This window comes from Tremella mesenterica (assembly GCF_000271645.1).
Source record: "Tremella mesenterica DSM 1558 unplaced genomic scaffold TREMEscaffold_5, whole genome shotgun sequence".
Taxonomy (NCBI): Eukaryota; Fungi; Basidiomycota; class Tremellomycetes; order Tremellales; family Tremellaceae; genus Tremella; species Tremella mesenterica.
In genome coordinates this window covers 629,415-645,107 of record NW_006711229.1, presented here as the reverse complement: position 1 = coordinate 645,107, position 15,693 = coordinate 629,415, and the positions used below count along the sequence as shown (strand labels likewise).

The 15,693-nt window shown below is 46.2% G+C and overlaps 4 protein-coding genes across 4 annotated transcripts; 3 read left to right on the top strand and 1 right to left on the bottom strand.

Moving 5' to 3' along the window:
• Positions 1–2,673: 2,673 nt before the first annotated feature.
• TREMEDRAFT_62272 (uncharacterized protein) lies at positions 2,674–3,886 on the top strand (the record flags this gene model as incomplete). The annotated part of the gene is made up of 5 exons (XM_007004588.1): positions 2,674–2,724; positions 2,962–3,035; positions 3,233–3,326; positions 3,549–3,584; positions 3,806–3,886. The coding sequence occupies 5 exons, from the start codon at positions 2,674–2,676 to the stop codon at positions 3,884–3,886; spliced, it is 336 nt and encodes a 111-aa protein (XP_007004650.1).
• Positions 3,887–4,873: 987 nt separating this feature from the next.
• On the top strand, positions 4,874–7,366 carry TREMEDRAFT_73840 (uncharacterized protein; the record flags this gene model as incomplete). Its single annotated transcript, XM_007004761.1, has 5 exons — positions 4,874–5,432; positions 5,542–6,267; positions 6,434–6,860; positions 7,098–7,186; positions 7,267–7,366. The coding sequence occupies exons 1-5, from the start codon at positions 5,242–5,244 to the stop codon at positions 7,364–7,366; spliced, it is 1,533 nt and encodes a 510-aa protein (XP_007004823.1). The 5' UTR covers positions 4,874–5,241.
• Positions 7,367–8,095: 729 nt separating this feature from the next.
• Positions 8,096–10,278, bottom strand: TREMEDRAFT_62270 (uncharacterized protein; the record flags this gene model as incomplete). The annotated part of the gene is made up of 2 exons (XM_007004587.1): positions 8,096–9,124; positions 9,376–10,278. The coding sequence occupies 2 exons, from the start codon at positions 10,276–10,278 to the stop codon at positions 8,096–8,098; spliced, it is 1,932 nt and encodes a 643-aa protein (XP_007004649.1).
• Positions 10,279–12,665: 2,387 nt separating this feature from the next.
• TREMEDRAFT_68672 (uncharacterized protein) lies at positions 12,666–14,848 on the top strand (the record flags this gene model as incomplete). The annotated part of the gene is made up of 6 exons (XM_007004724.1): positions 12,666–12,794; positions 12,871–12,970; positions 13,147–13,576; positions 13,628–13,731; positions 14,003–14,296; positions 14,481–14,848. 6 exons carry the CDS (start codon positions 12,666–12,668, stop codon positions 14,846–14,848), a joined length of 1,425 nt encoding a protein of 474 aa, XP_007004786.1.
• Positions 14,849–15,693: the final 845 nt, after the last annotated feature.

Genomic DNA, 15,693 nt, shown 5'->3' with positions numbered 1-15,693 from the left:
AAGGACGCAAAATGATAGATGAAGGCAGGGGAATAGCAGGGGAGACAATAGCTGATCGGAATACAAGGCGATGTCTACAGCCTTCAGTAGCTAGGTGATCCGGTGAATCACCCGGTGTCTTGACAATGAAGGAATAGTGCGTACATTCATTCGTCGGTCAACCCGTCCTTCCTTGTGATCACACTTCAGACATTCAAACTGCCCGTACTTGCCAGATCTCCCTTCCCCTTTCCGAGTCTCCGCGATCTTTCGAGCTGACATGAGAAGGACAAACCTCAACACCGGCTTTCTTACATCCTCGCGCAATTCCAAAATATTGGGGTCATCAGGTCGATGGATTAACCGGTTCTGGGTTCACTTTTGCGTCGATTCTCTACATGCTCACCTCGGGAATGTGCTTTTGTGTGATCTCGACTCGCTGGCCCAAATGATCCTCAGTGTTGAAGACTAATAGAGATGGAATCATATCGACGCTGACCCTCTGACGATCAGCATGGTGTACTACAGTAATAGGGTATCTGACTGAACTACTTCCTTCCGTCTACGAGGACCACCTATCAGCTGAGGTCATTCAAAATGTTTACGGCAGCTTATGGATGTGGGACAAATTTGTATGACGAGCAGGGGTATGGGGGATGCATGAATGAATGGAGGAGAGATAGAGACGGCAGGTCTCCAAAATGAATCGGCGGGCAAAGAGTGGATCATCGATGAGTGACCGACCATCTTGTATGATCGTGGAGCTCTGGCTGGTAGGGTAATAGGAAACAGGATCAATCATGGACGCTTGAGGGACAAGGGAGAAGTATGAGGAGTATGGAAGTGTAACTGACAAATGAGCGAGGCCCCTCAAACACAAAGTATGCAGGTTTGAATTGAGAGCGGGAGAAATCAGATGAGTGGGTATATGATGCCATGCCTACGAGGATGATGCCCGTGAATCTATCGGGTAACCCAAGCGATGCAAGCTATATTTCAAGGAAACTCGTGATTGCAAAAGTAAAAAATACTTCAAGATAGGGCAGAACGTTGACATCAATGTTCTTCGACTGGAGATAAAGCATATCACATTCTCATCGGCCGACTTGACTATCGGTAGCCGTTGAGGGTCGTATAATGGTTTGAAAGGATAAGAACAGGGTGAGGAGATGTATTTGTGATACAATGTCCGTTCGTAGTTGAGTCACCAGGATACCTCAGTAGTTTCAAACTATCAGTAATTATATGGGATGGAGTGATGGGGTCGTCTCATATGTTCGAAGCTCTACATAGGAAAGAAGACAGAGGAAGAGGTCAACAGAGGAAGCCGTGGTCTCTGACGAGACGAGAAAGAGACCCAATCAATCAAGGATTAAACTCACCGGTAGGTCGACTCTTGCATCTCAACCTGATGAACTATTAATGTGTCACTCTCATCAGTGGAACACCCCCATCTGAACCGTTTTTTGTGAAGGAGAGTTCAGAACCGCTAGAATACCACTAATATCATCTTGTCAATTGTCGAGGCGCTGAGATGATGGGACATGGACACTACATAGTTGAGTGGTCCAGTCAGCCAGCCCTGCAGCCGACATGGGTGAGCGGACTGAGGCAGAAAGTCGGCGTTCGCCGCTTCACTTCCATCAACTTGCTCCCTACGATCCCTAACTACCTTACCTTGCTTGATACCATCGACGATTGAAACCTCGTACTCACCACTTTCATCTCTGCCTCCAAGTGGCAAGTGAGTCTCTACACTAACAATCATAACCCTCCTACGGCTATGAGCTTTCCATCTCGTCTTCCTCCCAAGTAAGGGCGTCAATGTCGTGCTCACTTCCTCACATCGGCATTCGGGTAAAACTTCACCTCTATGCTTCTTCCCACGCCATCGTTGTCTGATCACCCTCAAATATCTGGATAAGCTATCTTTACGACTCACTTCAGCTTCTGATATCCACTTTCCATATCCTTTTACTCTCTTACATGCTACCTGTCACTTATCACATACTACATCTTACACGCTACTCCATAATCCATAATTCATCAAGCCTCGAGGCCCTCCTCAATGACATGATCCACCGACGTAAGTGTTTGATCACACATTAACAACCACCCTCATACCTTATCAGAACCCGTTAACTTAGTGGAGTATTGAATCCTCGGTGAGAGATCACCCCGTATTAAGCCGCCAAGCCACCAAGTCATAAAACACTGACGAAAATCCTCTTATCGTATTGTGGTCTGACGAAATAATCACCTACATAAACGTGGAATCATCCCCCTTTCCTCTCGGTATCTCCAATAACCGACATGACATACCATTTCATATAATCTAGACTCTTTAACGCCCAGATCTCATGACTTTGAATAATCCCTTGACCCCAATATCCACTCCTTGGATCCATGTCGTACGTTCCGCAGCATGCCTTGGAGACCTTCGGAAAGTCGGTTTTAGAAAACAAAACTTTTTAATCCCCTTTCCCTATACCCTCATTTCCATTCGACACACATGGATGACCATCCTTGTCCTCTTTTCATATAGACGAATCTCCCGATTTCACCGATGAAATGGAGCTGGAAAAAGGTATAAAAGACCCTTCGACCACTTTGTTTTTCTTCACAACACATCGACTAGATCTTTCTGAATTCAACAAGTCAAAGTCAAAAACAAGAAAAACCAAGGAAAACAAGATGCCTTCTTACGAGCAATTCCACAACCAATTCGACATCGTCCAGTCGGTCGTGAGTCTCTATTACCTTAACTTCATCCCTCAAGTTTCACTCCTTTTCACACCTACAATACTCCACATATGTCTTGATCCTTGAGCTTCGACGGAACTTCAACTTTGCAACTCGATAGAAGATCACTCCTCTCTTCTGTCTTCTGAAACTCCACTTGACTCGTTTTTCTGACAACTCCCCGGCAAAAATTATGACTTCATCACACGACTTGAAAAGGAAACATTTCGCTGACTTCAGTCCGTTGAGGAGCACCAGTCCAAGCTTTCTCACGAAGTCATTGCTGGCGGTGCCGCCTTCGAGGCCTGCAGGGCGTGAGTGTTTCTTCTAATTCTTCTTCTCCCAGATCACGCATCTCACCCCATCCTTGACCACACCCAACCGAGTCTATTCTCACTCTCGCCCTCCAGATACCCTTCCGTTATGCCTCAGAATCGTCAATACACTCAACCATACCTCCACGCTGGACCTTCAATACATCCTGAATAACCGATCATCTGCTGACACCCAGCTACGAAGACAAGTGCTCCCGTGAGGGCAGACCCGCCAACCACCGTCTTGCCAAGGAGATCATCGCCGGCCTTGCCGCGTCGATCGTCGACCGCGTGAGTTTCTCGTCTTATGCTTTTTGACCCCTTCACACCTGCTCCATCCTGCATTGTCATCCTCCCTAGCCTCTTCGATGTTGTCCTGGTGTCCTTTTCTCACACTCCCCGCCCCGCGTTCATACCCCTCTCCAGGAAAACGTCCGTCACAGTCCACACCCCGTGAGACCCCAAGTACCATCTGCCTCACTTGATCTTCTGACAGATCGCTGACCATGACAGGAGTTTGAATCCAAAGGTCTTAACTGGCTCGACCGCGTGAGTTTCCCTCTCCTCCGTCATCCCACACCTACCACCCGTCCGGCACCCACACCCCGTCCTTTTCTTTCCCCCTCTCTCTCATCACGTATCGGGAGTCCCCGTAATGCTCGCTTGACATGCTTCACTCATCCTCACTCCATCATTCGCATCCCTAGCGCCAGCTGCAATAGCCACCACCACCCCTTCTTCATACGCCAAACACCTCGCTGACGTCTCAGGAGCGTGCCAAGTGGAAGGCCCAGGAGGAGGCTCAATCCTGCCTCGTCCGTGAGGACTACGAGCTCGACTCGGAGTTCTAAGCCACTCGCGCTCCGAAGCACCCGGGCCGGGTTGGCCACAAGACAAGAAGCAAGGTTTTGATCGAAGATGAGATGAGAGTGATGAGAGATGCATGAGTTGAGGCGACGAATTTGCTCACTTTTCCTAACGTCTCCCCTTTCGTTTTCGACTTTGGAATCAGTCATTTCAGTCAGCATCTGCTTACAATTCCCTCGTTGAGTTCAGCTTGTCCTAAATCGTACCGGATCAGCCTTCAGCCCAATTGACTTCATCGAGGTGGTAAAGGCTATAGGTGAACGGTCATGATATTATACATGCATTGATCGTTATTGACTTTCGTTTCTGTGATTCCTATCTTCTACATTAGGTCATTTTAGCCTTGCGAGCAGGAAGGTATTTGATAGGTTTGCGATGTAGGTAAGGCCAAGGAGGCCCCACGGCCTGTTCATCAGTCTTGAGAGTCGCTAAGAGAGGGACTGACCAGGAGCAATACCAATAATCCACCAGTGAAAGTCTCCACGGCTATAGCTACCGAGCTAGAGTACCAAGAAGCGGCGAATGAGATGACCTGAGTGTGAGCTTGCTTTGGACTATTGGGAAACGCTACCAACTGTCAAAACGGTCAAGAAGACTTGTGAGGTCACTTCTACCAGGCGTTGGCCGTGAGGGTCCTTGCATTAGCACAAATCGCTCGTTCGGATTGATAAGTGATACCCACTATTCTTCCCTCTAGCCAAGACACCACTGATGGTGGTAGATAGTCCATGTTTGTAGTTAGGTAGCGAACGGGTTTGTCCAAACTATCTTTGACATGCCAACGAGCCAGCGATCGAGAAGGACCTAGAAAAGGTGCCACCTCGGCGATATAACCGGATCTGGTTAACTCCGCTCAAGTCAAGATCGGCAATGACGTCGTTCGTAAGTGGCTCGCCATCCCTTCCCTGTATCCCTGTATGCCCTTCCCCCTCCTCTTAATAACCCACTCCGCCATCTCTCTTACCATCCACCTGTGTACATCCAACAACTCAACCGTTTAAACAAAGAGGGATCATCGATCCCATAGTCTCCATTCACAACGGCGTCAGAAGCTATAACTCTCGGGCTCGTAGGCCTTCTTTCAAAACCCGTCGTTGAAGCAGTCTTCGATTCTCCCACCACGTCACCCTTATCTCCCTCTTCTTTCGAATCGAGGCAATCGATTCTCGTCTCTCCCCCAGGAAAAGATAAAATCGAACCATCTACCGCTCCGGTAAGATCTATCGGTAATCTCCCATACACTGTCCCTTCCCTTCCTCGTGGTCAACCCGTGATAGAGAACCAATACGTTCCTCAATTATACACCATCGAAGGGGCACACGAGCTCAAGTTGAATAATATGACACTTCCTGTTGCAGAAAACCACGATGAGACTGGTGCTTTGGCGAATGGAGTGGATGGTTTGTCGATTCATGATAGACACATGAACGGGGATACTGTGGAGCACCACCGCGGATCTACGGAAAAAATGGAATTAGGCCAGGCTTTAGCTGATGGTCCTCATGATGCCACTCTTGCAGAACGCCCAATGTGAGTCATTGACATGCGACATTCACGAGGTTTATACCTCTTCATGCTCCACCACATCACTTTTTGATTTCAAGATCGTCGACAAAAGATAAAAGCTGATGGATTCCAGGTTGAGAGAAAACCCTTCCAGATCATATGTCAAATCCATCAAGTCTATCCCTATCGTGACTACATACGACGATACTCCTGACCCAGAGCCAATCGTCATGCCTACGATTGAACAAAAACCAAACCGACCCAAATCGGTCGCCGCTTCTACTAAAGGTAGCGTCAAAGGCAGTATCAAGCCAAATGTCAAACGTTCAACTTCGAAAAGTGGGTCTATTGCTCCATCGACAAAAGGAACCTTTGGTCCTACGGCCGCTCTTGACGGTAATCCCCGTCCACCTTCTAGAGCCGCTTCAAGAGCTTCTTTCGTCCCTTCTCACACGGGTGAGGAAGCACTGGGTGCAGCAGTTATAGGCGATGATATCATGTCGGAAAAACACAATTCCCTCAAACGTACTTCTCTTGCGGACAATGGACCGGTACCGCACTTCGAAGATGGTGACAGATCCATGAGTCCTCGTCCTCAATCAAGCTTTGGACATAGGCCCATGCCGAGCCTCACCGCCGTACCGGAAGATCAGCGCGAAGGTCAATTCGGAGGAAGGCAGAGTAGAGCGGGGATGTTGGATAGGAGTGGGACGGTGGTCAGCAGGGCGAATACTCTGGGAAGGAACGGTACGCTTTCTAGAGCTACCAATGGGGGTATCGTGGGGAGTCGTAGGGGTGCTTTTGGTAGAGGTGCAGGGGCCAGTATTGGTACTCAACCTGAAGAGGTTTTGGGTAGAGAGTGAGTCGACCTACCTTTTACCCTTCTTACCCCCAATCTTCGGAAAAGATCCAATCACCCGCCCACCACTCGCTCACTCTCATGACATCTACTGCTGCATGCCCCTGTTCACCTGCTACTGGGATTAGACCCATGAGAAGCCATTGTTCAAATAACTAATAATTAGTGATATCCACGCCCGCGCCGAACTCTCCGAACGTATTTTAGACGACGCCACCCTTCGTCGTCTAGCCACCATGGAGAAAAAAGACGCGAAACGTCTTGCTAAAGTTATCAAAGCCGAGGGTCAAACCGAACATAAAGCTGTTCAAGGGTCTATCAAAGAGCTTGAACGTATGGTCAAACTCCAGCGCGAAGCAGCTGCGGCCGAACGTAAATCCCAAGCTCGTCTCAGCGCATGGACGAAGAAAGAACACAAGGCTAGGCTTAGGTTTTTGAAGGAAAAGGAGAGGTACGAGAGGATCGAAGGAGAGTTGCGTAATGCTGAGAATGATTATGAAGAGAGAAGGGATCATGCGTCTGGATTGACTGCTCAAGTGGCGGAGAAAACTCAGGATTTGGATGATTTGCGTGCTCAAAAGGCAGCTGATGATGTGAGTGAAATGAACTCGCTCTCATTTCATATTCCGCTCCATCACTCCTTCTGTCCACATGCTATGCTCCTCACCGTGGCTCCGTCCTACTATTCGTGTAACCCATCATTGCAACTCTCGGTTGCGTGAACTCACCCATTTGCGGAGGCCACACATACGAGAAATACAAGGAACAGTTATTGACAAACAGCGTGAAAGAGCAGTCAAAATGCTCGCATTGCGTAACCCTGCGCATAGCTAGTCGGTATTCACACTTTAGCCGAGCAAGCGTGGAGCGCCGAAGAAAATAAGAGAGGTACCGACGCGTTACAGGGGGAAGAGAGAGTGTGAGTGTGTGAGTGTGGGAGAGAGATCTATTTCGACGAGGAGTGATATCCAAAGTGTAGATTCGAAACCTGTTTGATAGCGATATTCTAAGCACGTATAATTCGAGGGGAAAGGGAGATTGGATGAATGTTGTCTCTGCTACCAATTCGCAATTCGCAATCTTCACGCTTGATGTTTGAAATCTTACATCTTTCACATCACACATGGAATGGAATGGAGCTTGATCGGGTGTAGAGCGGCTTGATCGATGGTGACATCCCCTTCCGATTGTTGACCTTGACGATAACCCTGATCGCTCACATGGATGATCGATGATCTCTCTGCGATCTTGGGGTGTTCGATGAAGCGTATCTTGGACGGATGGTTGAAAAGCGGAATGTAATACGGAGGAATCACGTTATATAGGAGCGATGGACAGATGGACAGATACAGTAGGTGGATGAATGAAGGAGAAACGTAAACAATATGGTGATCACATAGTTGGGTACATACTGATAACATCTAATTTCGGAAAATCATCCTCATCCTCATCCTCATTCTTATTCCTCTTCATCTTACTTTTCTCCTTCATCATACCCAAAGCTAATATTCTCCAACAACATCTCCGACATAGAATCCGAGCACATAAAAGAGTCGACGTGATTTTCCTTTTCTTGATCCTCTTTCTCCACCCTTTCCTGTCCACTCATCATTCCCTCTTTCTCTCTTGTTATGATTTCAAAACATATTTGGGACATTTTTGGCAGTCACGTATCATATTGTAGGTTTACTTTTTCGTAATCTTCATCATTTCAGAAACTCTCATTGATTCATTTCCATTCTTTTTCGTACCATGTGTTCCTATCCAATCCATAGGATACATTCATCTTGAATCAAAGTTTCTCCTTCTCTCACTTGACATTTCTTCATCATGACCAAGGTCGTTTGGAAACTGGTACAGCATAATCTTTCCAATCCTGATATAAAGGTTTTGTTTCTTTTTTATCCTCTTGTCTATTTGGAGAAACCCAATTTCCTCCGTACATCTGTGACACGTCCGTATTACTTGATTCTGCTTGTGGTTGATTGAAAGATGTTGATGTGTATGGATTAGGGATTGATTGATACATTTGGTGTTGTAAGAAACTCTGAGGAGATGGTTGATTGGAAAGAGAAGATGAAGATGATGCGAAATTTGGAGGTTGACAAGTTGATGTGGAAGCGAAAGCTGGATGTTGAGGAAATGTTGAAGTTGATGGTAATGGAGAAGGATTAAAATTTGAAAAAGGTGTATATGGAGTTAAAGGTAATTGAGATGGATTCATATATTGTGGAAAAGATTGATATGGTATAGCACCCCATGGTGTCATATTTGGTGAAGGGAATGAAGAAGTATTTGTATTTGATGGTGATAAAGATGTATTGGGATTAGTGTTGGTAGTTGAAGATGAACCGATCCCCATTCCCATTCCTGTCGATTGTCCTGTGTATCCAGGTCCTCCAGGTCCAAAATATTGAGAAAAAGATTCGAAAGAGAATAATTGAGGATTAGGATTTAGATTAGGGTTGGTGTTGGTAGTGTTTGCATTTGTGTTTGAGGTAGAACTACTGGGTTGATTCCAATATGTCATAGGATTGGGAATATGATTACCGAATGATATTAGAGGGTCTTCATTTCGATTTTGATTCACTTCACCAGAAACTTCAGAACCGGAATTCGAACCTGTTGGAGAATCGACGTTGGAAGCCGAAGGATCCGAAGAGATCCAGGAATCAAACATGGATGGACCGGAATAAGATTGACCTAAGGGAGAAGAAGGACTATGAACATCTCGATATTGTTTATTGGAAGAACTGGGTGAGATGGAACTTGAATGTAAGGTGGAACCTGCACGTCGATCGAAAACACATGGAATGTTCTTGAGTTGACATCGGGTACAGGGATTGCCTCCTTGACACTAAGATGATCAGCATGAAGGATGGATGGATCATGATATACACACGGACGCGCGGAATGTCGGAGAATTAAAGAATTAATGAGGTTTGTGGATCCTTCGACATGAATGAATCTTCTTCTTCCTCTAGGTGTTGTTGATTGGTTACGAAGAGACTGAAGAGGAAGGTGGACTTTAGTGGAAGGTTGATTAATGATGGAGAGGATGGGATGGGAAGGGGTTGATAGGAGGATGGTGAAACTTTCCAAACTCACCTTGCATTTCCTTTTCCTACATCCCACACAAGCTTCCGGAATCCTCGTTCGTTGCTTCATTTCTTTCCCTTTCCCACTTCCTGAACCCGATCCCCTCTGCGTGCTATCAAATCCATCAGGAAGATTGACTCTCAAGGGTGATCGCGCGGGGGGTTGGCTGACAGGGGGACTCGTGTTGATTGGCATACCAAATCCTCCACCTCCGTGCACCATCGATGGATAATTGATCGTCGGTTCTGGGTTGTTTGGTGGAGATTGGGTGGAGGAACTCTGTGAAGATTTCTTGGCTTGTCTTTGTGACTCTAACATACGATCAAAGAGACCGGGTTGAAGTGTGGGTTTCATCTCGTGTGATCCGTGATGGGAGGTATCGAAAACGTAAGGATCCAAGTTGTGAAGAACGATGGGATCATTGGAAGTGAGAGTTAAATAAGGAAAAGAGTCAGATTGAGACCAAAGCGTGTTTGAAGCCTGACGAGGTTGTTGTGTCGGCGCCGGTACCATCAACCCGAGTGCAGACGTCATATCGTGTCCCGGGGTGTAAGAGGCGGATGGGAGGGAGGAAAGGTATGGTTGAGCTATCGGACCCGATAAGAGCGACATGTCGGAAGTCAAAGAAGATCGGATGAAATGAGAAGAAGATGGAAAGACGAGTGGTATAGGGGTTTGTTCATTGATGATTCGTACTGCCAAACGGTCGTCGTCAGTAGTGGCGGCTTGTGCTTCCCACTTGGGTTCGTTTAACATTTCGACAGGTTCACGACAAACGTTGTAATCTACACAACTGGGGTTAAGAGGTCGGTTCGGTTCAGTGGGAGAAGGCCGATTCGAGTCGGACACTGGAGAGTATGGCCAGGGGTCGGTGTTTCCAGCTCGAGGCGAACAAGCTTGGGGATCCGACATGTTAAGGAGTGATGGTTGACGAAAGGAAGGAAAGCAAGGGGAGGGGATGGGGCGTAAGGCCGAGAGAAGGCGTGTCGGCAACAAGTTTTGAATATACTTTTCACTATGACTTCTAGTTCAAAAAACCCCTATCCCTTCTATCCCAACCCTCGGCTTGTTGTCGTCGTTCCGTCCGAACAGGATTTGCAGAAAACAGACACGTTGGTTATCGTCGTCCAGCTAAGTTGTTTCTACTGTCTTCGGCTTGTTGACGGATACGGGAAGAAAGTGGATTAGAAAGGAAGAGAAAGGACGGGTTCGATTTGTTTAGATTATGGGTTCGTGAGGATGCTTGTTACACAAAGACACGATAACTTCACCCGCTACCCTTCTATCATTTTGTCTTGTATCCTATACACAACCCTCCGTTCCATCCGAGTTGAACCCGGTTGGGAAGATCAACAACATCTCATTCGATCGTCTGATGGACATCGTGCGAGAAGGATAGGTGTCCATCCCTGTCCACTACGTCCTTGTGGTCAAAAGAGTATCCTGAGGGGAAAGAGGCGATGATGGATAAGTCTGAGGTGTGAGGGAGGTATACCCTGACGAAATGAGCGGGAGTGACATCACGGAAAGAAGCAGTTGGATATTGGGTGAATGACAAGGGATGTCGAAACGCCAAAATTTCACCACCCACGGTTCACTGATCAGGGGGAGGGTTTGGAACGCTGGGAACGTTAAGGCGGATGACATTGTGAAGATATTGAATAGGAAGACGTCATAGACGGCATGATTAGACATAAGAATGGTGGGTTACATGGCACCAATCACCCAAATCGTATACGTTACTGATAGATAGAGAGATTTCCCGTCCACCGGTCAAACACCCGAGACTGAAGACGATCCCAACCCCCGAGACAAGGATGTAGTAGTGTCATGGTGAGTGACGGGCATTCGATCGGTTTGATTTAAATACAACGAGGTGGGGTGACGGAGCGGTAGGAATGACATGACTTGGAACGTTGGTCGGATGAGAAGGAAGCGAAGGACTAGGAGAGAAGGAATGAAAGATTGGGAAGGTCGAGGACAAGTTGTCGCCCTATAACGTGTGGGTAGCGTGTAGGATACGTATGAGAGCTCGAGTTGGACATCTCGTACATGACTCAGGACATCGTACATCTCTCCCCCACAAGGCTATCGGACTTGAAGCACGACTCCCTTTCATGTCGTCAGCATCGCTAGTTGATTCGATTATATTATTGTCAGTTGATTGACATCACGGGATCTTTGGTTCGAGTGCCTGGGTGGCACGGGATCCAAGCATTGCCGGATTCCCATGGACCTTAGTGTCGGTTCTGGCCATTTCGATCGATAGGGTCTTAGTGGTTAGCGTTTGGGACATTTCTGATGAGGTAATTTTGAATATCAGACAGTTTCCGATGGTGGAAACCTACCAGATAACTGTCACTAAGTTTCCATCTGACTTCTCTATTAAACCCATCAACCACGCGATCCAGCGACGACTTCAAATACTTGTTCTACCCCATGCAAGTACGAGCTCCCATCCAAATGTCCGTGGGTACGGACACGAGCTGTCAGCTCTACGCAGTCGATACGTCACCGTGCTACGGGGATCGGAACGGTTGAACCGGTCCGTCTCTCCGTCTCTCCTGCATGCCTGCACTTGTTTCAAGATGAACCGAAATTGGGTCGAGCTTTTGAAGATTTGTCGATCGGGTCCAGACTTCACGTGCTTCCCCACTCTGGTTAGCCTCCATCCTCCACCGTCAGCAACTCCCTCGGCTCCATCGATCGGATGATGAACCCAGGCCAGCGACCGTTGAGAGTGAGAATGTCCGATAGATCTGCTTTATGAATAATGTATGACACACTCCGTCCCATTGACCTACTCTTCATCACGGTGCAAGCAAGCAATCTGAAAGCTTGAACCTTGACAACGGTGGCTTCTGATTGTGGCATGTGGCACTTGCTTACATAACTTACCGGGTTGTTCTTTTCTGCCACATGACTCGTAATCCCGAATTTCCCATCGGACACGACCGTCAAACTTTGTGGTATCGCCATATCTACAATTTGATAACGGTTCCTCACTTCATCGGACTTGACCTCCTGTCTTGTTCCTCCCACTCTGCTCTCACGCCTCACTTTTGACATTTCTCACTGACCGTACAAAGAACGCTACGATGACTGATAAGCTGACTGACGGCCACGTCCGTCATGGCCATAATGGAAGGTCTAAGATATACAAGCCACAAGTTGATTGACTTTTCTACTCTTCACTTGCTCATTCACTCATAAAAGTAGTGTGACACAGATCGTCGAAGATTGTCGACTGAAGAAGTGACAGAAGTTTTGAAGAATAGATCAAGGCAAACAGGGACAAGATGCCTTCTGCAATATCTGAACCTGTCGAAATCGATTACAACGAGTTTATCTCCCCAGCGGCTAAGAACAGGGTGAGAAACCCACTCAAGACACTTCGACCTTATGTTTCTCTTCCTGGGATCATCAGTGTGAGTTTCCACTCTTCATTACATCCACAGACAAGAGTTCAGGAATGTGCAGAAGGGAGTTGAGGTTGATATTCAGTTCGGAGGTGGAATGCCTCATCCTTCCACCTGGCCAGTAAACGCTATGACTGTTTCTGTTCCATTCGCCGGACAATCGGTGTTCGTACCTGGTTACAATAGTGAGTATTCGTGTTTTGACTTTTATATGCTATATTCAATGCCTTCCTCCCCTTTCCCTTCATGTTTCTCGCCGATATCGACTTCCAGTAACCGTTTGAGCGTCAAACCTTTGTACGACCACCTTGTCCTGGGCATCTGAAATCTGATGTATTTAACATACCGTACTGATCTCTAGGCCCGACACCCGACTCTCTCCTCCCTCTCGCACCTTATAACCCACCAAGCAAGACTGACCCTGCTCCAAACTTAGTCAGCGAACTTCAATATGCCAACATGCACGGAGCTCCTCATTTGGTCTCTTGGCTCACTGAACACGCCAAACGAATCCATAATCCCCCTTACGCAGGATGGAGCGTTTCCACAACTGCAGGTAACACCGATGGTGTAGATGCTGTCATTCGAACTGTCCTCAAAGCTGGCGATAATGCTTTAGTGGAAGAATTCGCTTATCCAGGTCTTTTGTCTGCACTTCATTCAGCTGGTGTCAAGGCTACTGGTGTACCTATGGATGGAGATGGGGTATTGGATTCTGCTATAGATGAAACTTTAGCGAATTGGAATGAAGGTACTCAAGGTCCTAGACCTAAGGTCTTTATTCTAGTACCGTGAGTTTTCTTTGTGGAAGACAAGTTCGAGGGAGAGGCTGATGAAGTCAGAACTTGTTCGAACCCTTCTGGAATCACTGTACCGGAATATAGGAAGAAAGATATTTACGCTGTTTGTAGAAAATGGAATATACTCATTGTGGAGGATGATCCATGTGAGTGTTTCCAACTTCTCACCATTTGCATCTCATCACCTCTTCCACTCCTCCCGTCATTACTCCTCTTTCTTCTGGACTTTCGACAATGTTCATGTCGCGCACCCTACTTTCGGACCACCTAGTCATATTGACCTCATTGCTGTCAAGAATGTACTCTACCATGCGTCGGGGTGATCCACTCGGAACAATCAAATGGTCAAATCCACGATGAAGAGGTCGAACGTCGAGAGATATGAAAAAGGCCTGTTACCCAGCGCTCATGTTATAGACTGTTTCCTTCAGATCCGTCCTGAGGGAGCATCAAAACCAATCGTCCCATCTTTCCTCTCTCTCGACATTGACGGTCGTGTAATCCGTGTAGATTCTTTTTCTAAAATCGTCTCACCCGGTTCTCGATTAGGTTGGATCACAGGTCCAAGTCAACTAGTACAACAAATCATGTTCATGCGTGAAGGTTCTACTCAATGTCCTTCAGGATGGAGTGTTGCTGCTATTTCCGCTGTTTTGAGAGCTTGGGGTGGACATGAAGGATTTGAACAAAAATATTTACCTCATATTTCTGGTAAGTGATGATGTTCTATTCCTTGCCGTTTTTCCCACCAAATCTATCCGTAGATGTAAAATTATTCGAAACCAATTTCTTCTGTTCCTCGCCTCAACATCATCGCAAAGATTTTCAAACGATTGAAGTAAATCTTGGAGAAACCAAAAATGAACCTTTTGAAAGAATGTTAATTAACCCATAGACATTTACGCAAAACGTTGTCTTCTAATGGTATCTCAATTCGAAAAATATCTTCCTACCTCAATTTGCGAATGGCCTTCTGGATCAGGAGGAATGTTCCTTTGGCTACGATTGAAAATTCGTAAACATCCGAATTACTCAACTAAATCTTTGGAAGAAATCTCAGATCAAATATTCAAAACTCTCATAGAAGAGAAACTCATCACTGCTCAATCGTTTTTCTTTAAAGCTCCAGGTAAAGAATGGAGTAAAGAAGAAGAAGCTGAAAGAGTATTTTTAAGATTAAGTTTTAGTTATCCTTCAGAGGAAGATATTGAAGAAGGTGTGAAAAGGTTAGCTAAAGGTTTGAAGAAAGAGTGGGGGTTGTGATTACGAGCTCAATTTTGTTTGAATGATCTCTACGATTGACCGGGAGATCTGGAAGACTGAGTGGATGGGTGGATGAGTGGATGGGTGGTTGGATGGTCGCGTGGTTGGGTTTGTATGCAGTATGGAAATAGAGGGAACCTATGTGATGAATTAGTGAGGAAAACCAGGGGGAGATGGAAATGAAAAGTTCAGTATAGTTTTATAGAACCATCATGATATCTTCCCATTCCTCTTTTCATCCTTTTTTGTGTCGATCTGCGATCCCAATCGACATTTAACGTTTCATGCGGCGAGTGATCATTAGTGAACGGTTAGTGATATGTGAATCCCCAGTGACTATGGATTATACTATGTGATCATTCTTGCACTTTCTTTATTTATATACAGTGCATCCTTTTCATTCTACGACAAATATAAACTTATCTCCCTCTAGCCGACCCCGAGGAAAGATACACTCAAATATGATTTCAATCATCTGATCTCAGTAAATCATCCATCAAATGACGCACAAACGTACGACAACAACATAAACAATCTTGTTCCCTCTCAGACCCTAAGAAATCCCAAACCAAACCACTTCTTTCCACTTCTCCATCAGACACCTTACGTTTCGAGTCGATACGATCACAATTATCATACCTACATTCTTGATTCATAATCGTGCATAACCAATGATGTAATCCCTTCAAATCCATTTCTCCAACCAAACCAATATTAAACGTGTGCCCTCCACCATGTGTGTTCAAGCTATTTCGTTTCCATCCTTGTGTGATAGAAGGTGCCAATATCACTCGAAGTGGATTTGATGTCGGAGGTACGAGTGTAGAAAGATCAACCCATTGTTC